General features: G+C 40.7%; 1 protein-coding gene across 4 annotated transcripts in view; it reads right to left on the reverse strand.

Moving 5' to 3' along the window:
- samd12 (sterile alpha motif domain containing 12) overlaps positions 1 to 26277 on the reverse strand; it is a 162875-nt gene that overhangs the window by 49392 nt on the left and 87206 nt on the right. The window contains exon 5 of one of the 4 annotated variants that reach the window (XM_061059397.1): positions 16236 to 18404. The exons of 2 other annotated variants lie outside the window; for them this stretch is intronic. In XM_061059397.1, the coding sequence (XP_060915380.1) occupies positions 18337 to 18404 (68 nt within the window). In that variant the 3' untranslated portion in view covers positions 16236 to 18336. Of the gene's footprint in view, positions 1 to 16235; positions 18405 to 26277 lie in introns of those variants that run through there. One more of the 4 variants, XM_061059399.1, reaches the window with a different exon arrangement.

Consider the following 26277-nt stretch of genomic DNA (forward strand, 5'->3'; position numbering starts at 1 on the left):
CACCATCAACCCTGAGCCTGTTTTTTAACCTGTTAGGATCTCTTACTGCCAAAACATGCACTTGATCACACAAGTTTACAAGGTGCCTATTTGTTCATCTCTTATAAGTTAGGAGACAAAACCTGCAGCCAAAAAGGGACAAAAGAAAAAACGAGATAAAAAGCCAAAGCGGTGCCGATTGAAAAAGACTTGCCAACAAGGGACTAAGAAAAGGATTGAAAACTAACAAACAAAACAAAGAAAATCTCCTGAGTTGACTTTGGCTTGCATATTGAAGTAACATTGAAGATGTTATGTAAGAAGATGTAACATTCTTAGATGTACCATCATCGTTCTCTAGAGCGTCATGATGACCTACATGAGTGCAATCATAGTTCTGGGAAAATGCCATTTGCAAAAATCAAATAGAAGTTTGCAAACTCAGATATAGGTAGTTATATTTCCTCCTATACGGTATTTAAGTGCAAGTGACCAACCCAGTTGAAATTGGCAGATTCCATTTGTTCTGCCGATATTTTGAATTTTGTTTGTGTGTTGTAATTAATGGTGCAACGGTTCACAGATGTCACAATCAATTTTGTAACTCAGGTTTTAAGGTCACGCTTTGGTACGAGAGAGGTTCAACAGGGAAAAAGCAACAAAAAGTCACATAATGCATATTTCTCTGTTCTCTCTCATACTACTGCATTATAAGTGAATAGCCTTAAGATGTATTGGTTGTGTCTTCGACCCTCTCTGCTTTCACATCCAGAAGCTTTTTTTTAAAAATAGCATGCAGGGATTAGTACTTGGACACCTGTTTTTCTTAAGCCTGGATCTGGTGATTGGCACCTCTGGGTGATACCGTCCAATATTCATAAGCATGTTTGGCACGTTTCCAATGACATACCAAACTGTGAACCCGAAGTTTTCACACACAGCCGATTTAAAGAAGCAGGCGGGCTGCTGTGTAATCCTGTTACTGTACATTACTCTTCTTTTTGTGTCTTCTTCATTTGTTATAGAACAGGAGTTAGCATACAGTTACAAGCATTACTGCCACCTGGATTGGGGTGAGAATACTGACATGTGTGACTGCCTTTTTTCTCCACTCAGATGTACTGTATTTGTCATATGACTGCCTGCATCGTAACCATGACGTCCAAACTGAGACGGTATTGTACGACTACAACTAACTTTACACAATTTGTAGTAATTCAAGGCTTTCTATGTGATTGTTCACACTTAAATGTAGAAATCAAGTATATCCTCTGAAAATAACTCTGTGAGTCATGACTGTCTACAATGGGTGTAACACCCGAGTCCCACTGTCTGTGATGTTTTCAGAGTCCTATCTTCAGTTTGTTTACATCGCCCGGACGGCCGGCTGACTCCTCCCCTCGTGTATAAAAGTTGTTTAATTGAGGGACTAGAGAAAAGAAGAATAACATACTGTACTCACTGCTTAACTGTGTTTCTAGATCACGCTCATTTCAGGTAAATTTACATGCAGTGTGAAGATACGAGCATAATAAAGATCGCTAGCATTAGCATGCTAACACAACAATGCAGCGCGAGTTGTTTTGGTTTCATGCTGGTGCTCAAGGGCATCCTCAGCTGGATCAAAGAATCGCCTTTAAAGAAGTGACTGATGTTAGCAGTAAATTGTACCAGTGCACATGTTCTGTGTAGAGATTTGCTTTGGCTGACGTCAGTTTTTCCCCCCCATGAATTATTATCCCTGCCTGGCTGTGCACACACAGACACATCCATGCTGGTATTATATTCATCTATGTGGAGTCTTGAGCCTCTGTGGTGCTGGGATCAGGTTTAGAGAGCCTTGTCTTCCAGCGTGTGTGTGTTCAAAATAGGTCATCTTATTCTGCGAGCACGCCCGCTCCTCTCCCTGCCCTGATTTCATTTCAACAACATAAACAAGTGATGGGGAAGTTCTCCCCTCTCGCTCTGTCTCCATCTTTCTCTCCTTAAAGCACCGCTCCTCATCAGCAAAACCCAGCGAGGTTAAGTAAATAAGTCTCTGCAGGAGCAGGCGATGCTGGGATGGTAGTTCACAAGAGTGCTTTATTTATTTTGGTAACTTGTGTGAAGTTGGATTTGATTGTTACACAGCCTCTTGCTTTTTTTGGCCGACACATACACCTAAACCTCTCGTACACACCCACTGTGCCACCATGCATTCCTTTGGTTTCTCAGCATGGGACTGTCAAACCCTGCTCAGTACTGTTTCTTATCTGAGCAGCTCTATCGTGTAGGATCTCTCTCCTGACACAGAGCTGTCACGGCCCTCAGGGTTTAAAGATCAAAATGCAAAGGAGCAAAGAAAAGTGGAAGAGTAGAAAAAAAAAACAAGCCTCTAATTTATTCCAAGGCATGTATGCTGGAGTTTGCATACGTCTATATTTGTACACACGTCAACATGGGCGAAGGTTGTACATTTGGAAAAGTCAGTATTATATGTCTTTAGATGATTTATGGAAATCTCTGTGCCCTAGTTTTACCACGACAACATCGCTGGTGTGATCAACCCAAAGTTTTAGCAACATAATTTTAAACATGACAGAGGCAAGAGTTTTTAAAAATGAATATTTTAGCAAATAAAATAGTTTCTGTTGACAGAATACAACAAATCTGAAAGGAATGTATCGAATTAGCTTAAGCTTCAGCAAATGTAATAGCACATTCTTGCTTGTTTTCTTGAGTATTTGACCTGTCAGACACACACTGAGGAATACACTGAGCGATGGAAACAGGTGAAGTAAGAGATGCAGAGTGATGGGAAAGAAAAAAAAAACTGGAGGGCAGGGAGAGAAATGTACACGGTGAGTGAGTTCACTATGAACTCTCAGGTTCCTCCTGCTGCTGCTGACGCCGAGAAATACCTGGAGGAATGGGACACAGATGAGAGCTCGGGCTATATGTCGTCATTAACCTTGTGAAACCTCGTTCCTGCGCTTCTGATTAACGACATCTCATTATGTGCCATTAAAAACAGAAGTAAGGGGCGGGTCTTTTCCCCTCGTTAAAGAAAACAAAACATTCCCCCAAATGAAAGCCTGAGTAAAAAAAAAACCCTTACATTTGATGTTCACAGAAAGACTAAGTGCCGACTGATATTCTCTGACTGCTGCTTCTCTTGCGTGACACTTAAATGTTTCTCCTCCCCGTCTTGTTCAGATGTCTGTTATTGTTTATTACAATAGAAACTCAGCGGAGTCCCCTTAGAGGGCACAGTGATAAGCAAAACTCTCTGACACGGAAAGGAGGCTTTTACAATGTGAGAGAGGAGAAAGGAAAAGCAAAGAAGAAGGGAGGCGAAAGGGAAATGGATAAAGCGAGGAAACATAGAGGTGCTGGGATGGGATGGAGATCTGTGCGTGTGTGTGTGTGTGTGTGTGTGTGTGTGTGTGTGTGTGTGTGTGTGTGTGTGTGTGTGTGTGAGGGGTGGGAAGTGAGATAAAGCCAGAGCTGTGCTCCCTGATGTGGCTGCTGTGTATTGGCTCTTCACAACTCTGGCTCTGAGGATTACTGCATTTACACTTCAGCTTAAAAATAGACCCGTGATAATTTATTTAGCTGGAGCACGCCATCCTCCATTGTGTTCTCAGAGAATAGTTTTTTTTCTTCCTCGTCGTCTTGAGTCTTAATAAGATTCTTCCCCCTCTCTCCCTATATTTAAAAATGTGATATTATTTTTCCTTCTCGTATCGCTTTTTCTGAATCTCCTACTTTATCCTATACTCCTCCTAAGAGACTTTACTCGCTCTCCACAAATCACAAAACAAGTTTATATATCCAAACTTAACTCGTTTTCTTGTCATAATCTCATTGGTACTGCTCTGATCCAATCGTCCATAACACAACATCTGTTCTTAAAATACAATTTTCCTAAGGGATTAGAGATTTAAAGTTTGCAATGACAGCAACAAAAAAAAAAAGTAAGATGTTAACATAATCCGTTTATCAGAAATAACCATTCATCTCAATCTGGGACCACATGCATCAAATCTGTGTATTAACACAAGGAAATATACATTCCCATTCTTATGCGCCTGTTCATGTGCATGATTCTGTCATAAATATATACATATGATAATAGGGATGAGTCCATTACCCCAGATAGCAACCATCCCAGACACCTCCATCAGGCCTTTCATGTTTGAGATGTTTTGGAATGCTATATGTACAACAAAGGTGGATTTCACTTGTTTTTTTAAATGTGATGTGTATGTGACTTCCAGGACTCCCACAATAGCTCCATTTTTAATGATTGCAGCTCGGTGAAGTCCACTGTAGATCACATAGTCTGATTCATAATATGAGCATGTTCATGTTACGCACACTTTTACTTTCTCATATCGCAATTTTTAGTGTACTTTTATTTTTTCACGCTTATCTATTTATTTAGTTATTTTGGAGAGAACTGTCTCCCCCCGCCCCTCCTCCCTAGATTGGATACTCACACAGGTTGCCATGTCGCTGACCTGGAAGCTTCAGTGTTTAGCCAGCAATGCACTGGTCTCCTTGACATCTTTCTGCGTTCTAACCTCTCTCCATTTTTCAAAAGCATCTCCAATATTTATCCTTGTTTTACCACGATTCAGGTCAAAACAAATAAAGAAGCCAGTATTTCAACATAGCATGTTCCCTTAATGTCTGGGAACGTGCTAGTTATTGTATTTTAATTTTTTGTGAGTTTTCCACTTTTGCACTTTTGTTCTAAGAAAAACAAAAGACTAAGAAAGTAAGAGGTCTATTTGTTGCACTGGGAGGGTTGTTTATAGGGAGAAGTGATACTGGATCTTTGCAATGTTTCTGGGGAAAAAAAGAAAAATGTTGACTGCATCCCAATTGCACTGTATGTCTTGAACTTGCTTTAATAAAAATATGTTGATCGGCCTTTCATTAAAATACTTTGTGCTATGTGGACTGCTAAGAAAAAAAACAACAATCCTAAAACCTACCTAAAAAAATATTATATTTAATTACATTCCTATTTTCATAAACATTTCAACCCATATATATAGAAATCATACTCGGCTTGCTGAAAATGACATAAGTTATAAATGAGGTGTTCTTTACAATAGTGGTAATGTTTGGGTAATTCATGGCGTTATACATTTGACTCATGTTTTTTTTATCACTACATTAAATACAAAACCCACTTACAGTCACCATATAACTGGAAATTATCCACAAAGCGCGACCCCCATTGCCATCCAACACGAGTGAAATTAAGCGTTAAGCGCTCGCTGCTGATTCCAGGACAAGCTCCTAAGCCAATGATATCGTGCCAAACGTGAGGAAAAGCTGGTCTATTACCGCCACAGTGCCTTTGAGATATGCTTGTCGAGGGTACTTTGAGCGTACTTGAAGGAAACGAGTCGTTCAGCTGATACGGCAGCCTATCAAGAAGGGAACAGGGCGCGTTCAAAGTCAACAGCACTTTAATAGAAGATAGGAGGGGGGGGGCTTCAAAGAGCAGAAACAAAAAAAAAAGGGCCCTGGTTGCTATTTTGGATCAGAGTGCTTCAGAGGCAGAGGTTAAAGGGGATCATCAGTCTTCGTGCCGCGGCGAATCTAATTTTTTCCCGCTGAAATGTGATGACTCGACAGCAGGGATGTAGACGGAGGGAGAGAGGGAAGACGGGTATTACAATAAGGAAGAGGATCGCAACGTCTTCACTTCTGCCGTTCCTCCTTTTTTCTGTCCCGTCTCACATTCTGTGTCTCTCACAACAGAAATGTGAGATCCGTCGGTGAATAACGATGAACTCGCACGGCGCCACTGCTCACCAACACCGACAAACTCTTACCTCCCCTTTGTGAGTGTGGTAATAGGATCTTATTTCTCTCTATCAAGTTTGTGCTCTGCTGCCAACTGCGAGCAGTTCTCTGTGAGAGAGAGGGCAGCTCTGCAGGAGGCCTTCTGTCCAAAGTCTGAAATCATCCATCACAGAGTCGAAAGGAACAGAAATACAGAGACTTTCAGGAGACACTACGTGACCTGTTACACCAAAATATACAATCTCCAGCCTCACAGAACACCTGCTGTAGGAAGAAGCATTTCTAGCAAGAAATAAAATGGTCTTGATGACTTTACTGCGGCTAATTGCTTTATTTCCTAGTTAAATGTTTAGCACCAATACACCAAGTCAAATTCCTTGTATGTGTAAATGTACTTTTCCGATTCTGATTCTGATTTTAACAGCTTTAATTAGCTAAACAAGCTAATATTAGCTTCACGAGTTGGTTAAAGGCTTTATATGTGATTTTTCACTCTTAAATATAATAGATATCAAGTATATCCTCTGAAAATAACTCTGTGAGTCATGACTGTCTACAATGGGTGTAACACCCGAGTCCCACTGTCTGTGATGTTTTCAGAGTTTTCAGAGTCCTATCTTCACTTTGTTTACATCGCCCGGACGGCCGGCTGACTCCTCCCCTCGTGTATAAAAGTTGTTTAATTGAGGGACTAGAGAAAAGAAGAATAACATACTGTACTCACTGCTTAACTGTGTTTCTAGATCACGCTCATTTCAGGTAAATTTACATGCAGTGTGAAGATACGAGCATAATCAAGATCGCTAGCATTAGCATGCTAACACAACAATGCAGCGCGAGTTGTTTTGGTTTCATGCTGGTGCTCAAGGGCGACATCTGCTGGATCAAAAAATCGCATATAAAGCCTTTAAGTAGCTAAAGAAGCTAATCTTAGCTTCACAAGTTGGTTAAAATAAGATAAGATAAAATAATCCTTTATTGATCCTCAGTGGGGAAATTTAAGTGTTGCATCAGTAAAAGACAAGAAGAACATACATGTGTATTAATAAAATTAGAATATTTAGGATTAAAATCTAAATAAAGATAAAGGTACTACGTATTTACAACAATAGAGAACAAACCATATGACATATTTTTGTAGGCCAACCAGGAAGTAGCCTCGCCATGGGGTCTAATGAGAATCCCCCTATGGGATGTTTTCATTGGATTTTGGATCATTGCAGAAAATAATCTCTGTGTCAAACGCACGTTTCTGAAGCGTAGGCGTTTTGTTCAGCAGGATAATCTTCACAGATGAACGCCATTTTTATGATGTTTGAAGGGTTAACGCGGCCGACAGAAGTAAAAAGCTAACGTTATGCTAAAGCTAACTACACCACGGTCGGATGATTGTGATGTCACTAGCGTTATGCTTCAGACGATCTCCGATAAACTAATCCACGTAGCTTAATAAATAGTTTACTAACATAATATTCACCTTAACCTAAAGATTAAACCTACAGGAGACATCTCCGACTAGTGAGAGAGTTCCCGCCCTCTGTGTCCGGCGTGATGACGTTTAATGTCCCCGACAACCGCTGTAGTCACATTTAGCCGCTTGTTAGCAACCGCCTTTTTAAAGACGCGTAAAAACTTCAAACTTCACAAGTGGAGGTTTTACCTAACGTAGTTTATGTGGTCTAACAAAACACCAACATCTCTTCAGCTTGTGTTAACCACAGACCTTATTTCAGGCGTCTAACCACAAACACATTCAAAATCCCCGTTGACTTTTAGACGTTAGACCCCATGGCGCTCAAATGCTAACTTACATTCCTGTGGCGCTCTATTAAGTAAGAATTAGGTAAACTATAAACCAATTAAAATCTTAACTATACACTTATAACTATACAGGACATTGAGACATATTAAGTGGCAAGTTGAAGTTAAAGTGAGAAAACCCAGGCTGTTTTCTCTTTATGTTTCCCACAATCTGTTCTTGTGCATCTCCACAGTCCCTGAAGGCACCATTGTTCTCTTCCACACAGTTCAAGGTTGGATGCAGTCGCCTAAGGTGCAGTATTGGAAACATATATCCTCTTTTCAATCTAACCTGTTTAAAGAGACACTTTAAAGAAGAGAGGAAGCCCTCGTACTTCTCTTTGGGGAGACATGTTTTTTTTTTTTACTCGGTAAATAACACAGGTTAGAAGTGCGGAGCCTTCCTCTCAGTGACATAACCAATCACCATAAAAAAAAAAAGGGAAAATGTCATTTATCTCTCTGCTGAAAACTTTTTGGAAACCACTTTAATTCCCCTTGAGTGGCTTTGGGATTTCAAGTTTAAACTCATTTGCTCGTCTGGTAATTAAATATGAAGTCAATTTTACAAACAATTGGTTCCGCTAGTGCACGGGAGCTTGTAGAAGTTTGTAGAAGTTTGTGAGTGTGACTTTTGGCCTGTCGGAGCTCCAGTGTACACATGTAAGGTGTATGTGTTTAGGCACGATTTAATCTCTATTCTTGTGTAGATGTCGCAAAAGATGGGAGAAGGCTTCTTTGAGATATGTAGCGGAGGATTTTTTTCAGAATTTAATAAATTATTTAGAGTTATTTATTTGATGCACAACAGCAACTAGTAATATCTTACATAAAGCAGAAATGCAGAAAAAAATTAGAATGTTGAAAATCAGTCAATTCTTCATCATGATGTCGCGTGTAACACCAGTCAGTTTAAATAAAATGAAATAACTCACACTGGGCCTCATTCACCACCTGTCTTCAGAAGGAATAAATTCTTAAACTCGACTCGATCAGTTTTGAAGAACATGCTGACATTCAGAGAACAAAATGTAAGAACACTCAAGGACACTGGCATAGCTCACAAAAATGGACATAAAAGGAGCATTTTCTGCTAATTAGGAAAAAGATGCATGAGCTTCCAGTTTACGCTGCCATGGCGTTCATCAACCTACGAACACCCCATGAATCTGATGTAGGTTTTTCTACAAATTTAAGACAAACCATAAGAAGATATTAGTGATTGATGCTCGTTGTCTGCTGTCCCTAAAACGTGCAAAATAAGCTTCTCAAACGCACCTTTTCGTTCTTTGTAAAAGAAAGTGTTTCTCTACATTGCACGGCTAAAACAAATGAAATGAAATCTCACAATGCAAAAGAGCTCAGGACCTGAGTTGTTCTCTAACTGAAAATATGTGTGGAGGAAATGACAGTTTCAGAGAGGAAATTGTTTTGTTTTTCAAAACGAGAAGGTACAGATACAACTCATTGAAATTAAAATCTAAAGATAGTTATGAAACATTCCTAGAAAACACAAAGCTCAGAAAAATATACCAAAATGTGATGTTGAACGTTTCCTTGAGTTATTACATGCAAAGTGCATTCTAGATACCTGCTCAAACTGAAACCTTCTTATTTATCTCTGCTCTGGCTTTTCTGTATATATTACCCATAATGCATTCGAGCTTCTTCCCCAGAGAACAGGAGTGAACTTGTTGATTTCGAGTCTGTGTGGGAGGAGAGTACAATACAGATAGTGGTAGCAACAGCATAGTAACTGCAATTGTGTGAGTATCTCCAGGTGGAGAAAAAAAACAATATTTCCTTGACTCTGTGCACATGTTTTGTTGGATGATCAGTATAGCTCTGATCAGTCGTTGTACAGATGAGAGACGCCCATGTTTTATATGAAAGGGGACATATTTAATGACAAAAGCAGAGTATTATAATCGGACTCTCACATTATTTCTACTTTGGTGTCTTTAAGCTTGCTGTTTCTGATGACTCGCCTTTCTTTTCATGTGATTCATCATTTTCAAGTGGTTGGTTAATTAAAGCATTTAAGCATTCAAGATTCCTCTTCTTTCTGCTCCTTCTCATTCAAGATTTGAGATTTTTGTATTTAATTGTTTGTTTGGTCTTGTTTGAAATAAACTTGGAAAAAAAAGAGCTGATCTAGCATTTCCACTTTTTCTAATCAAAATTCAGATTTTTTTTTAAGTATCTGAAAACGTCCACTTTTATTTCCTAGTTTTGACTTCATCTTGAAATCTTTTATTCCATAAATCTTCTTTAAATCTAATGATGATCATATATCTCTTAAAACTATGACTTTTATTGCAGAATCTTTATCCTGTAGCTTTTATCTTTATTGCCTCAAAGGAGCAATATGTAAGACATCTAGTGAATTCAATCATCAATGACCTTAGTATATCATCAGACATTAAGGGAACAGGCTATGTTGAAATACTGTCTTCTTTATTTGTTTTGACCTGAATCGTGGTAAAACAAGGATAAATATTGGAGATGCTTTTGAAAAATGGAGAGAGGTTAGAACGCAGAAAGATGTCAAGGAGACCAGTGCATTGCTGGCTAAACACTGAAGCTTCCAGGTCAGAAACATGGCAACCTGTGTGAGTATCGAATCTAGGGAGGAGGGGCGGGGGGAGACAGTTCTCTCCAAAATGTTTAATTTGGACTGCAGTACCAATTTTAAACACTATGTGTCAGAGTTACATATCGCTCCTTTAATGTACATTTACTCCAAAAAGCTGCTGTTATAATTATTGTCCCTAAAGCAAGGGGAGGGTGGTATCATAGATTTTTAAACATACAGATGTTAGCAAAGCTCTATCCTTTAATAAGAAAATGCTGTAATATTTGGTCATATCAGAGTTTCACTCTCTACTTCTCACTTGAGTTTGGATCGAGCCTTCATTGTGTAATGCAGCGTTCGGCCTTCATGTGCTGACACTGAAAATCTTCCTCTCGGTCCCTCACAGGCTCCCTACTCCAAACTAAATCACCAGCAGTGATTGTGTATTCAGTGTACGCGGGGCGCCCCTGCTGACTCTGTAGTATTAAACGTGTATTTACCAGCTGGGGGTCTGAATACATGACGAGGCTCCGTGGATTCCCAGCAGGACGATACCTGCCATCGCTGCAGCACATCGCCCTTGAGCTAGACACCTTAACCTCAGCAAGCACAGCACACAGTCGAGCATGCATCGCATCAAACTGGCTTTGTGTAAATGGATATAATGTAAGTGTCAGGGTGTGTAGGTCCCAGAGGAGGCAGGAGGGCATCTGCAGGCGATGGTGGATGAATATTTATCATCATATGTGCTGTAGTTCTGGGGGAAGTCTCTGGAGACGGTAGTGAAGTATCACCTAGAGGGAATCTACTACTGTAAACATTCATTGGTTACGAACGCTGCTATATCAGGCCTCCACATCCCAGCATGCCCCGCAGTCAGAGCTTTATGTGTGTGTTCATGTGTTCACACGATACGCACATTACAGCGCGTGAGAAAACAGTGTTCCTCCTGTGTGACAGGGATAACACTCTCCAGTGTCTACCTGGAGTTTAACAATCCGCCTGGGTCAACAGACATCGGGAACACAGAGGGAGGTTAATGTGAAGCAGATAGTGAGTCTGTCTCACTGCCGGGGAGCATTAGCATTGTTTGTAAGACGCATTAGCCACACAGTCAGTGGGAAAAATGAAACTGAAAACACATGATTCAAAGATTGATTTCAGACGTCTCAAACACTTGAGATGAGATTTGATATTTGAAAAAACCTCGTCTGTCTCTTCCCTCAAATCTCTAAGTGTCCTGAACATGCGGAGTGGAGATGTGGACAACCAACCAATCAGAGCTTTAAAGGACCAATATGTAAGATATCTTCTGAATTAAATCAGAAACAACCTTACTATATCATCAGACATTATGCTCCTCCTAAGTTTCAATTCATGTCTGGAATGGTGTGTTTTTGTTTCGACAAGAAAACGCCCTTCGGTTTGCCAGGCAACGGCCAACCAACAGGTGTTACAGCGCTGGAAGAGGGGCAAGCAAACTGGTTCAGATAAAACCGATTCTACACGACCTAAAAAGCCTTGTCATTTTTGAATAAGCTCCACGACCAGAATCGTGGTAAAAAAAAATAAGATCAATATTGGAGATGCTTTTGAAAAATGGAGAGAGGTTAGAACACAGAAAGGTTTACAGACCCATGCAGAGCTGGATAAACACTGAAGCTTCAGAGTCCACCACATGGCAACACATGTGAAGAGAGGAGGGAGCAGTGGAAGACAGCTCTCTCCAAAGTTTTGAAGACCCCTTTAGGGTCAGATCGGTACCGTTGGCACCCCAACAGAAGGGTTCCAAAAAATAGTTGGTACGGATCCCTTATTTTGGTACCATGCCCAACTTTTGATGGTGGAAACGCCAATAAATGGGTACAGTACCGAAACGGAACTGAACCGGACCACTTGGTGGAAACGGATCTTTACCATAGACTGTAAAAAAGAAGTTCCCCTGTGGAGTGAAGATTTTTTTTTTTTAGAGCTCCCCCTGCTGACTGGCTGCAGTATAGGTCATAAACCATTACCCGGGCTCCTACTGCGCAGACTCTGGCTCCAAATGACGTCAAAATTGTCAAGATGGCAGCGCCTGCCAGGAGGGTATTTTGGCCTTAAAGGCTTTCTATGTGATTTTTCACACTTAAATATAATATAAATCAAGTTTATCCTCTGAAAATAACTCTGTGAGTCATGACTGTCTACAATGAGTGTAACACCCGAGTCCCACTGTCTGTGATGTTTTCAGAGTTTTCAGAGTCCTATCTTCACTTTGTTTACATCGCCTGGATGGCCGGCTGACTCCTCCCCTCGTGTATAAAAGTTGTTTAATTGAGGGACTAGAGAAAAGAAGAATAACATACTGTACTCACTGCTTAACTGTGTTTCTAGATCACGCTCATTTCAGGTAAATTTACATGCAGTGTGAAGATACGAGCATATTAAAGATCGCTAGCATTAGCATGCTAACACAACAATGCACCGCGAGTTGTTTTGGTTTCATGCTGGTGCTCAAGGGTGACATCTGCTGGATCAAAAAAAATCACATATAAAGCCTTTAAGAACGTTGAGTGGGAGCAGCTGCTTTACTCATCAGCTCATCATTTCAGCTCTATAGTGCACACATTCCATTACATGCATCAATAAGTTCCAGCGTGTCAGAGATACTCTATACTAATGTTTGTTGTCGGTGCAGGTGACTTGCTTGTCAGTGACTTTAAAGTTCATGACTAACACAGGAAGCGACGTGTGCACTGCTGCAGGAGGTGCTCAGTGAAATAAGTTTAGAAACCTAAGCAATGAGCTGCTGAATGAATCAAACACCCCCACCCCCCTACCCCCCACAAGTCAGATTCCCCTTTGAACAGGGTGAGTGGAAAAGGACACAGAGGTCGTCCTCTTCAGACAAAAGCAGGACTGAAGCAGAACAGATTACTGTAGTATATATGAGTACTCTACAAAGAGGCTGGTCTGAAGTGCTCCACTCCTGCTGCTCCTGCATTGAAGAGGCAGTCATGGAGTGAGACAGTTATTACATTAATCTCTCCTCCAGGCTGCAGGTATGGGCTTTACTGTGTATGAATAGATAACTGCAGTCAAGTTGTGCGGTTTAATAGTGTAGGAGTGGGGGGGAAGAGGAGACAGCTTTTGCCAAAGAGCTTGAACGCAATGTGTTGCAACAATTTTTTATTTTAATCCAAACGACTCGTCTCTTGGGGAAGAGAAAGTGAAGAGAGGGAACATTTGCACAAATGATGACTAATCGTCAAAGCCTTCTTCTTCTTCTTCTTCTCCTCGCATGCCACGCAAATAAACGTGTCACCTGTTTTCACCGCCTACTTGACGCTGAGTAATCGCACAGTGAGAGACATCTGCCATGTTGGTGGACGGCGGCGTTCATTCCTACATTTATCACAGACAATGAAAAGAGGAAGGAAACGAGGGTAAAAAAAGGTGTATAGAAAGATTAGGAATGGCAGCTTTAACACCTTTGGGGAGCATCTGATTTTGCAGGAAGTGTTTTGTGCAAACAATTAATCAGTTCTAGTAGTTTATTCCTAAAAAAATATCACACATTTGTCCTCCTTGTTTTTTTTTGTCTCTGCATTTAGTTGCACAAGCAGCAACCTCGCTGCATCGTATTATCTGCGGATGTTAATGTTGTAAGATCTCAGGCAGAAGTCCTTGCAACAATAGAGTAGAACACCTGCTATGGGCACAAATAATGTAGCAAGTGTTTGCCAAGAAGAGAGAGGATGAGATAAAAAAAAAGAAAGAGGATGCTGCTTTGGAGAGAAAAACAACATCAGGACCAAAAAAAAAACCACACAGAGCTGCAGATGGAGGAAAGAAAAAAGATGCAAGGAAAGTATGGACGGGAGAAAAGTATTAAAAGATTCAGGCAAAGTGGGAGGCATACAAAAAAAAAAAAAAAAAAAAGACTCAGTGTAGTGTTTGAGAATTAGTAGAGCTAATAAGTGCGCCAGATGGTTAGGGTAAAATTAAACTATGATCAGGACACCAAAGAAGAAGAAGAAGAAAGGAATCAAAGAGAAGTGTTTAAGCGTCTTGTTGCTGTAAAACCTCCTCGAGTACAGAATGCAGGTTCAGACAAACACTGAATAATTGAAAAGGGCTCTTTCACCCAGGCTTGCATAAGAGCGAGTGGTATCAATTGGGGCGGGTGAAATTCAGGTAGCCAGGATAACAGCCAGTGCTCTAATGAAGCACTGTTATGTTATCCTTCTGTTAACAAGCCCGGCTGTCCGTCCTGCTCTTCTAAGTGTACACGAAGAGAGTCCGGGGGGAAAGCTGACTGGAGGATCCGACATTGATGCAAATCAATTTTTCTTCTCAGGCACACACAGCGTATGATAATCGCTCCCTCTGCAAAGGGATGAGGTAATTTGAGGAAAAACCTGAGGATGCTTAATTGTTAAACCTGAGGAGGGAGATAACTGAATTACAGAGGCCAAGAGCAAGAGTGTGTGTAAAGAGATAGAAAAATGAGAAGTCTTACAGAAGAATTGGATATTCTGTCACTGAATGTAGAGGACATGTGGGTCGTTCAACTATGAAAGGTAAAGTGGAGTTTCAAACAGTGTTAGCAAAATGGTTATTGTGAGAAATATTAGTTCAGTATTTGCTCTATTTTCAACTCTGTTTTGGGTCTCCACCTACTTCTTACTGATCTACCAGCCCCTTAAAGGGATAGTTTGTGTTTTTTCAAGTGGGGTTGTGTGATGTTGTTATCAATAGTCAGTGTTTTAGCTAAAGTAGAGAAGAGGTCAGCACAGCCTGTGTTGGGAAAAGCCAGCTGAAGTACCCGACTTGATAGAACCTACATTTTTCAAAACATTTTGGGCATAGTATGACATCAGATTTTCTGTTGCAGAAATATGGATGTTATATGCTTTATGAGAAAACGTAGTGCCCCCAAAAAAGAGGGTTTTCTGACGGCAAGGTGAAGCTTTTAAAGTGCTCTAAATTCAACTTCCTTGACTTTTGCAAATGTTTTTTTTTTGTAATAACTCTGGTTCGTACCTGTCAAAAGAAACGACTTCTAGGGGGGAAGGTTTAGCTCATTCAGTAGAGCATTACATCAATGCAGAGGTTACAGTCTTCACCTCATTGGTCGCAGCTTGACTCCCGACCTCAGCCCTTTGATGCATGTCTACCCCACTCTCTCTTCCTCACACTTTCAGTGTCTCTTCAGTTGCACTATGGATAAAGGCAAAAGGCCAAACAACAATAGAAAATCTTTGTATATTGGGGTCCTTGGCATGGCAAAGTTTGGGAACCCCTGGTCTAGATCTGGTCTATATGTACAGTAAATGCCATGAGATAACTTTTGGTGTTGGTCAGGGCTAAGTATTTAACAATGACTGATTGATTAAAGGTATACTACACTGATAATGGTCGGAGCTGTAAGAAGCTAAAATACACTTTGCTTAAGTCCAGTCCATAGTGGACATTGCTGTGATGACCGCCCTCTACTGTACGAGATAAGTTGTGAATGGATAGGTTCCTCATAGGTTCCTTCCAAATTAAAACAACGGCAACTCCTTTTAGCTGCAAATTCCTTCCATATGTTCACTCACTAGCCGCTTACTTTGTCCATCTATTCTAGTCTATTCCAACCTTCACAACAGGGTCCTAAGACGCTGACTAGACTCTTCTCCTCTGTCGCCCCCCGGTGGTGGAATGAACTTCCAAACTCCCTCTGCACCTTTAAGAAAAAGCTAAAGACCCAGCTCTTTCATGAATACCTACTAACTTAATGATGATGGTCTCCATATTATTGATGATGATGATGGTAGTGACGATGGTTTTTCTTTGATAACGACGACTTATAAGATGGTTTCTATACTGATTAGAGCTCTCAAGAACTGCCCTCAATGTTGTGCTTTGCCTCTGGTCACTTCCTGTCAGCACCTGTGTGTCCAATCAGACTCAAAGCTGATCGTTTGCTCTTACTGACATTGTTCCCTTTTTTTCTAGATCCTTGCTTGTTCTTACTCTCTGATGTACGTCGCTTTGGATAAAAGCGCCTGCTCAGTGAATTGTAGAATTGTATGGTGACGAGTAAAGTTGCTGCTACCAGAAACACGGTTGAGATTGGATCAAAACATGACAAAACCAATGAACTGAAAGACTCTAAATGACTCTGTGAAGCTGAGTGGAGCAGTGCCTAGAGACTATTCTCTGTGGGTTGGTAACTATGAACAGACCCATAATTTGACCCACTGCTAACAGAAATGCAGCTTCAATTTTTGTCTTCTTTATCTGGAATAATGTTAACACAGAAAAAATGTAAATGGGCATAACCTCGACGAGAAGGTATTTTGAAATTCAAATAACTTAATAAAGATACTGAATGTCGAAAAAACAAAGTACGTTCAGGTACGTTATTGCCTCTAAAATTCAACATTAATGTGAGAAGGGAAAAAGCTCCGGGTTCAGGAATTACGATTAAATCCAAAAAGCATAAACAAGCTAATCTAATTTGAATGTTATAGGGTGCTTACACACTGTGGTGGTATATAATTACAGCTGCTAATTTGCATTGGTAATTACTGGGAAGAGAAAAAATGACTGCATTTTGCATAAAAGTAGGTGGCACATGAATATAAATTCATGCAACTATCGTGCGTGTCTTCGTTCAAGCCCTCAAAAACATGAGTGTGCATGTGTGTGTGTGTGTGTGTGTGAGACTGGAATCCATGAGGTGGTGTATGAAAAGGCAGACAGCTAACAACATATGCTTGAATGCGTCTTTCAATGAACTATCTGTCTCAGCAAGAGGGCACAAGGCACTTAAGCAGAATCTTTCGGGCCTCCTCTGGGTGAAGACAATTGTGTGCTAAACCCAGCGCCGATGAACAACACCCCGAAAAAAAAAAGAAAAAAGATTTCATTCTTCATTACCGACCGAGGAGAAAATTAGTTTGTCTTCACGGATCAGCGGCCACAAGACGAGCAGGTAGCGGGCAAATCCCCCTCACACCTCACTCTGACAAACGCATAACCAGAACAGCTTCAAAGACTCAAACCAAATAACTGAGCCGAGCCGCACAAGCTAACCGTGATTCAGCCGGTTAGTCAGTCAGAGGGGGTTGATGGACAAATAGGAATTACAGCCCTCGCCTCTTTATCTCCTTTTTTCTTTTTCTCCGTTTAAAGCTGCACTCTTGTGATTGATGGCTCAATGCGGGCCCTCGGTTTTGTAGGAGGTGAAAAAAAAAGACAGGAGTTACAATGGCTGACAATACGGGAACAATGGAGGAGGAGGAGATGTAGATGGAAGACAGGATGGCGGAAGAGGAGATGTGGAGATCCTTTGTTAATCCTCTAGCAGAGATGGGGCTGACAATGACATTTGTTGGTGCAGCAGGCAGGCATTAGCGCTGACGCCTGGTTTGAATACTACAGTACATATATGGTCTTTGTACAGCTTACTCCGTGGTGTTCTTCCAACTCATTTTTTACCATTTCACAGTCTGTCAGGAGCAGCTGATATTTAAAATGAAGACAGCTTAGCGTTAGAGCCGACCCAGATGCTTTTAAGCTTTGTTTGTTGCCATAGTCATGAACGCTAAAAAATCTGCAGGCAAATGGAGTTAAAAATTTGAGTCTGGGCTGCTGGACTCAGCGTCATGTTGACCAGGCTAGTGGGCAGTGAGCTGAATAGGAAGTCCATGTTTTAAGCTCTTTTCACAGAAACATTCCTTATATTTCAGGTCAGACACACACACACACACGCACACCGTTGAGTTTCCCTTTCACACAGGTCACTGAAAAAAGGACGCTGCAGAAGTCATGTTTACAATACATCCAAGATGAAGCTACAGAGTCCAGCTTTGATACTCTTGGATGTATTCACAGTGTCAATGAAAGAATGCAAAAGTACAAGTTGGCCAGCGTCCTGTAATTGACTGGCGACCGGTCCGGGGTGTAGCTGGGATTGACTCCAGCCCCCCTTCGACCCCGAACAGATAAGCGGTATAGATAATGGATGGATAAATAGATGAATGGAAGTTGGCAAAGCAAAAACAAAAGAGTAAGAAGCTTTGTTTTGTGTCCAAAGTGTTTACCACCGTTCATTCTTGCTGCAGAAAATAAACGTAATCATCCTCTTTAACTCGCGCGCGGTGCATTTCCTTGAAAATTACCTGCTGTGTTCACACATTGCCTCAACCCGACTTCTTGGGGACATTTAGTAGGGCACTGGCAGGAAAAAGTCCACGCATGCAGCCCAGCCCTAAAAGAAAAATCAGGAAACTTTTAGGGGAGTGGTGCAATTGCAGGATAAGCTAACAGAGTAGGAGAGTAGTAGCATAGGGCTGCCCATGAGAAAAATAATTTCAGAATTGAATCATCAGTCAAGAAGACCCCATGTGGATTTTTAATGGTTTAATATCTGCAATGTGGTACACAGAGCAATGCAAGTGTAACGGCACTGCAGGCCGAACATTTCCCCAAATGTGTTCATTCGAGGTGATTCTCACTTGAACCCCAGTTAACAGCAGGTTCTTCTTTTGACATAACAAAGAGGTGATTGAAATTAATAAAAAAGTGTCAATTCAAAATGTTTCTAGGACACTCTTCTTGGGAAACAAAACATCAGGACGGTCTGAACAATTAGCTGCTGCTAGCTTGTTTGGCTCAGCTGGTTGTTAAGCAAAGACTACTTAACGTATTTATCGCCAACAAGGTTTTTTCTAAAATTAGAATTAACTATGGCTGTCTAATTCTCTCTAAAAAAATGATTGGTAATTAAAACCTGTAAGAACATTTAATCAAGCAGACAACAAAAATGTGGTAACTTTTCATGGCCGAGGCAGTGCTAGCCAAAATGGGGCTAACTTTAGCTTACTAGCGGATTAAAATCCATTATTTATTTAAATGATAAAGTAAACTTTGATGTTGTTTCGACTTGAAACAGCAAAAAAGTAGCTAGCAAGAAATGATTTTCACAGCTATCGCATGTGGAAATTGTTGAAAGAAACTATAAAGGTTAGTCAAACTTTAGTATTCACTGCTAAATCCAAACATAGAGATAAATTCATGTTCAGTCCCAGAAAAGTTTTTAGTGAAGTTTCCTGTAGTTACTGAAGTTTCCTTTTTTTTCTCCATTATTAGAGTCTTTGACAAACTTAGCCCACAGATCAAAGAAGTGAGTGATGTAGGAAAGTTTACAACCTTGTCTGGGGAGACTCTGGATTTCGCCTCAAACTTTCAGTATCAGCAGTTGCCATCCTTCCTCTCAGTCCTCTTCTTCCATCCCCCCTTTTTTTTTTATCCAAATCCCCTCTAATTCTGTTTACACTTTCTCCCTTTTCCCTTCACTAAACACTCCATTTAAAAGAAAAATCCTATTTCCCGCAGCTCTTGTTTTTTACCCACACTCCAACTGTTCTGTCATCATCTTATTTCCGTCCCTCTGCCTCCCTCTGTTCCCCCCACCCCACCCCCCTTTTCTCCTGGGGTCTGCAGTGTTTTTTAAGACGAGTAGCTGGCAGGTAATTACCGTCACAGCCTAAAGATCTTAATCAAGGTGCAGAGATGTGATAGAGTCACAAGCCTGGGTGACCGTTTAAGGATCACTTACGGCACACTTCTCACCGCAGTATCAAGTGTGCGTACTTGTGAGATTATTTACACACATTTGCTTGTGCTGCAACATGCACCCTGCTCCCGAAACCGCAATTACAGAAGGAGCCACTTCAGGCAATTTGGGAGCCAAGCACGATAAACCGAGGTGTTTACATCATCAAAATAAGTGTGCTGCACTCGAGAGGAGTAAAGAGGACGGGAAATTAGTGTCGTTCGTCACATGTCAAGATTAAAGAGCGCTGACTTGAGTAAACGCCGTCTTTTCATGTGAAACTGATGGAGCCTTTTCTTCAGGTTTGCTCGCGGTGTTATCGTGTGTAAACAAGTGAAGTGGAAGGAGCACTCACACACACACACACACACTGTCGGCGAAAGGAGCAAGCGGCAGGGTTGGAGTTTGTTTTACAATCGCAGCTCAGCAGAGAAGAGGGTAGGAGGAGAAAGCTAATTAGCGACTTCTCGGCGCAGCAGTGTGGAAAACTATGGAGCGGGCAAAGTGAGGATTATTGTATGTCGAGATGTCGAACATCACCTGAGACTCACTACAAACACTGACAAAGTTAGCAGGGCATGTTCAATGTTTTAACAGTCATTAAATAGGTCTGACAGGAATAGATTAAATAAACTGGATAAATAAAAAAAATATAATAAATAGAAAATAATAAATACATAAAAAAATATAATAAATAAATAATAAAAAAATATAATAAATAAAATAAAAAATATATAATAAATAAATAATAAAAAATATAATAAATACAATAAAAAATATATAATAAATAAAAAATAAAAAACGAATAAAAAATATATAATAAATTTTAAAAAAGTGTTTGCTTTTCATCTTTTCAACACAGTCATAAAATCACACAGCTGTGGCAACAAATCTCTTTAAAATTTACAATAACTGAAAGATAAGGATGAACCCGCCCAGTTTATTTTATCTATTCCTGTCAGACCTGGAAAGAAAGTTGTGTGTAAATGCAAAAACGTGTAACTGAAGCATAATGTAATATATTAAATATTCATACCAAGTGATTCATGTTCAGTCTTAACCTTGAAATATTCCACTCACAACACAATCCCTCCACAAAGATCATCTGGAGCTTTTCGATGATATCACATTTCTGCTTTAGAAGAGCTTTGAACGCTTAACAGTTCCATTACATTCCAAGCACTCAAAAAACAATAACTATAAGTATAGGTAGGCGTGAAGGGCAAATAGATTTGATGATAATTTTTTATTAATTATATAATATTCCTGTACTTCAGCTGCTGAGAAAGTCATTAGTGGAGAGATGTCAGAGTGAGGGTGCTGCACATGAAAAAAAAATCAAATAAGAATGTGTTTGCTCTTCAGTAGAAATTCTGAGGCAAAATTTTTCATCACTTTCATAAACGCTTTCAGAGAAGCTCAGGATCTCTCTTTAAATAAAAAAATCTCTTTGACCCAAGGTCAAAACATGCAGCCCGCTGAGACTCACTCGTCCTATGTCTCTTCTCTCGGCTGTAAACATTTAGATGTAGTTTGACGACCTCAGGAGACAAATAGACTCGGTGCAGCTGCCATGTTAAGAGTCATAGAGGCTCCCAGCGTAAGTACATTTTATTCCCCAGGAGGAGGTGAGCTGATGCGGCACGACAGCAACATTCTGTATACGCTCTCCGAGGAATAAGCCACTAAAAATGAGATGCCACTATATGATTAATAACCATAAAAAACATATGCACACATTCGACTTGAGGTGGCAACAATATGGACGCTGTGGAGCGAACAATGACAAAGTTGAGCAATTTCTGCTTCCGGAGGTGCAGCCATGCAAATCGTACAGTGGCAAATTGCTATAAAATGTAATTTTCAGCAGGAGAATTCAGTGTGCAGGTATTTCGCGAGTTCCAGGATTTCAGAAAATGTGCATAACTGAGGCAGATTTATTATATGTGCATGTTTTTGCAGGTCTCAGAGTGTGCTTTTTTGTGTGTGTTTCACTATTTCCCATCAGGTTGTGGGCTGTCAGGCGATGTTGTACAGCAAGGAACCATTCGATAAGTCACAGGGAATAGTGTGTGTGTGTGTTTGTGTGTGTTTGTGTGGGTGTGTGACTGCAGCATGGCGGACAGCCACTGCTCCTCTCCCAGGAGCAAGTTCACTTTAATTGAAGCTCCGCTGAAACACAAGCCCGGGTGGGGGGGCCCAGTACAGTAGCACACAAACACACACACATATACAGACGCACGCACACAAACGCACAAAACACCGTTATCTCAAGCATCTCAGCCTCACATAGAAAAGGAATTAGACTGACAGCCAGGGGCCTGTAGAGCTACACACACACACAAGGATGCACACTCACTACACTCCCAGAAAACACTCTCTTACTCTCTGTTTTAAACTAAAATACACACACACACACACACACACACACAGTGACAGAGCAGCTGTGTGGCTCCCCCATCAACCAAGAAATCTCATATTGGTCGGCTCTCATATTTGGCCTGAGATACTGTGAGGCAGAAAGAAAGACAGAGCGGGCGAGAGAGGAGGAGAGGATGGAAAACGGGAGGATCAATGGAAGGAGAGTGAGTGATGAGAGGAGGAGAGGAGGACAGAAATGAAGGCGAGAAGAAAAAAAAAGGTGTTTTGAAAAAAAAAGAAAAAGGAGGCACGTCGATGAAGTAGAAATAGATAGGAGAGCAGCAGAGGCCGGGTGTGTGGACAGAAAAACAAGAGTTGCATTCTGTGGTTTTCACTCTAATATCATGTTCAAACTGGATGAGCTTGTTCACTATGAAAGCATGGATAGTTTTATATACACTATGAATAATTAAATAAATAAACCCACTCTCAGAATAAATCTTAAAATCCTTGATCTCTTTGTTTTTCTTGGCAGGATCTCGAAAAAAACGGATTTATCAATCAGCTCCTTGTAAAGAGCGCTCTGCCCTAAACATGAATGAGGTTGCAAAACTATGCAGCTGAATAAACACACGTCCATAAGACAAAGTTAAAGGCAGCACTCAGGAGTCATTGTGAAACTGACATAACAGTATTTAAAAACAAAACAAAAAAACTGATTGATGGTGATGAGGAAAATTACATGAAATAAGAACAGTAAAAAGAAAACTGAATTCTCGAAAGTTTAGAATATGGGGCTGCTGTGGTTAGTTTGCCCGCCCCATGTACAGAGGCTACAGTCCTCAAAGCGGGCGTCCCAGGTTTGAATCCGACCTGCTCCTTTGGCATTCTCTCTCTCCTCTGTCCTGTTTCTCTATTAAAGGCAAAAAAAAGCCCCAAAATAAATCTTAGATAAAGACAAAAGTATATTAGTCCAATGAGTTGAGCAAAGAATCACCAGGCAGCAGAAATGAATACCCCCATTGACCAATAAAAACTTGGTCCAAAGTCACTGGTGCAGTATCCTGCCGCTATCTGAAAGGTGCATTAGTAGTAACATATCAATCAATCAAACTTTATTTATACAGCAGCTTTCAGACAAATTAAATTGCAGTTCAAAGTGCTTTACAAGAGTGCAGAAAAGTTATTGACGAAAAAGTAGTTTATAAAATCATTGAGAGACTAATGCACACCAATAAGAATTAAAAAAAAAACATGTATAAAAATGAAAAAATAAAATATGACACATAAAAGCAATAAGATAATAAAATTAATACATAGGAGAAGAATATTTAAAATTGTAGTAGGATTAAAAAAGACAATGCAATAATGTTAAGATTTGATTTTATATAAAGCACTATTTAAAAGCCAGACTGAATAAATTAGTTTTAAGACTGCGTTTAAACATCTCAACATAGTGTAACCACAGGCAGGTTCACGATGTAATCCACTCTGAAACCCGTGTTAATAGCAATGCACTGCCTGCAGGCACACCTGGGGTCCAAAGGGAATTGGAGACGACACTCTAATTGGTTTGATTTATGTTATTCCCAAAACACACCAATGAATAATCATAAGACTTAAAACATCTCAAAAGGTGGATGGAAACTCTCTTTAAGCCTTCATGTTGTGAGCATGAGACGATGAATTTCACCTGAATGTGGCTCTTTCAGATTCAGTTGAGAAGTATGGCATGCACACGTTCTGTTTTGGGAAGTGTACCGGTCTGGTGTTGATCGTCATGACTTGGTTTTTGATCTTGTCTTGGACTCCACCTCTAAAGTGTTGGTCTGGTCTTGGTGTCAGTACACTCTGGTCTTGGTTGGGACTCGTACTTGGTTGAGCTGGTTTTAACTACAATACTACTAAACATAGATTATTTTTCCCCAAACTGCAAGCTCCTGTGTTAAAAATGAATCCAATGTTGAAAAGTGTTCAAATGCCAAATTTCACAGCAGAAAGTCCATGTCTTTACTGGCACACACAGAACGGGGGGTGATTTTTTGTTTTGATTTTATGAAGGATAAAAGTGCATAACTAGGGGCATGACCCATATGATGGAAGTCAAAAGTGCCCGCCTCGGCTCCACCTCTTTGCCTATTCCTATAGGTTGACCTAAAGTTAGGTTGAGACTCCATATTCAACATGGCGACCACCATCATTGGGCTTCAAAATACCCTTTCAATGACCAATGGGTGACATCACTGAGACTACGTCCATGTTTTATACAGTCTATAATTTTACATGATTAAATGAAAAATAAAGGGGGAAAAACATGCCTCTAGAGATATAGTTCAACAAAACATGTGATTTGGGGGGGCGCCGGTAGCCTAGTGGTTGGTGTGCACGCCCCATGTACGGATGCTGGGATCCTCCAGGTGGGTGGCCCGGTTTCGAGTCATTCCCCACTCTTTCTCTCCCTGATTTCCGACTCCATATGACTCTGTCCTGTCTCTTAAATAAGGCATATAGAGTCATATAGCCCCAAAAAACAAAACTAAAAAAAACATAAAAAAACAAAAACGTGATTTGAATGTGAAGACACTGCGTTGGGCTCTGGGACATTTTGACTGTTTTTTTTCTAATCACATTAAATTATTAAAAATGAAATGAATTAAAGTTCATAATCCTGTCCTCTTATTTCAAGTCATCCAATGTGGATGAGCGTTTTTCTTTTTCCTGTGCAGTTAAATGTTCCCATTGTTTTTTCTTTAAACAGAGCCCACTTAAGTTGTTCTCCGAAGTTATTAACCATATCTTTGAGTTTCAGTTTCACAAGGTTGAGCGGTGTGGGCAGTTTCTGGCTCGCAGCAGACCGAGCTCCAGTTGATTTGGAATGCCTTTTGATTTCACACTACCAACCAACAACACAAAGAAGCATTGAACTATTAATTATTAATTAGCCTCCAAAAACCCTCTGGCGTTTCCCTTGTTTCACACCATGATCTGAGCCTCTGCAAGCCAAGTTCACATGGTATCAAGGGGTAACACTCCACTGGTGTGTTTCATCACCCTGCTCAACAGATTTTATAAAAATTCACATTGTTCGCTAATGCATTCCCACCATTAAGCCCCGCGTAATGAGCAGCAGGACCCTGCTTAGCATGCAGCAAACACCTGCTCGGCCCCAAATCATATTTTACTCTTTCTCACAGTCAGCAAGTCCTTCCAGCGGATGGTGTGTAGGAGTTGTGGTGTTGAAGACAGGGGAGGGGGCAAGAGGTGCTATTTGTATTCTGCTAATCCTGCAGTACAGTGCTGCAGAGGGTAATGGGGGTTAACAGGACTTTCACTTAAACACACGCTGAGCTCCTTGCTCTCGCTGAGTTTCTTAAGAGGCCAGAGGAAGGTACGCCTCCAGGTACAAAAACCCCTCCATCGACCTGCTCACCCGGGGAATGCCTGCGCTCTCTGATGGGATTATGAAGGTGGGGTAGGGTGGGCAGAGGACGGGGGGGGGGGGTTTCATGGATAGCGAGGGAATTTGCAGCTGCTGAAAGGACACCTGTGGTCATGTTAAGCTGTATAGTGTTAATAGTGTGTGCAGGCTACCTCTGTTAAAGACACTAGAAGATATACTTGACACAAATCCATCCAGGAGAACTAAGGGGAAGCAAATCCTTCAGAATAAAAGTAGACAATGACTGAGGAAGACACCGGCTGTGTCGAAACATCAGTCTCTTTGCACGATATGAAAATTGCTGAATTGACCGTTAGCTCCAGAAGTTTTCCTTCAAATAACACGTTTCGGTGGCGTACCAAACTCTACTAAACTGGGAAATTCTATTTAAATTTGATTTATTTTGGGGGACAGAGTAGAGAATGACTTTTGGGTATTGCTTTAATCAATGAAGGATCTGACTGCTTCTTCAAGCTCTACTCACGTGTGCTCCTTGGTGGTTTCACTTCGATTCATTTACCCTATTCACACTTTGTGGTATACATAAATTAGTCATCTATCCACCCATCCATTCTCTATATTGACGATGCTGTCTGAAGCTGTAGCGACCTATAGAACGTATCAGCACTGGGCAACAGTCATGTCAGGCTATGGACAGGTCACTAGGTTATACTAATGCAGAAAGCAGGAGGAAGATTTTTTTCCATTTCTAATAAAGGAAAATGC

Source organism: Labrus mixtus, chromosome 16 (genome assembly GCF_963584025.1).
Source record: "Labrus mixtus chromosome 16, fLabMix1.1, whole genome shotgun sequence".
Lineage (NCBI taxonomy): Eukaryota > Metazoa > Chordata > Actinopteri > Labriformes > Labridae > Labrus > Labrus mixtus.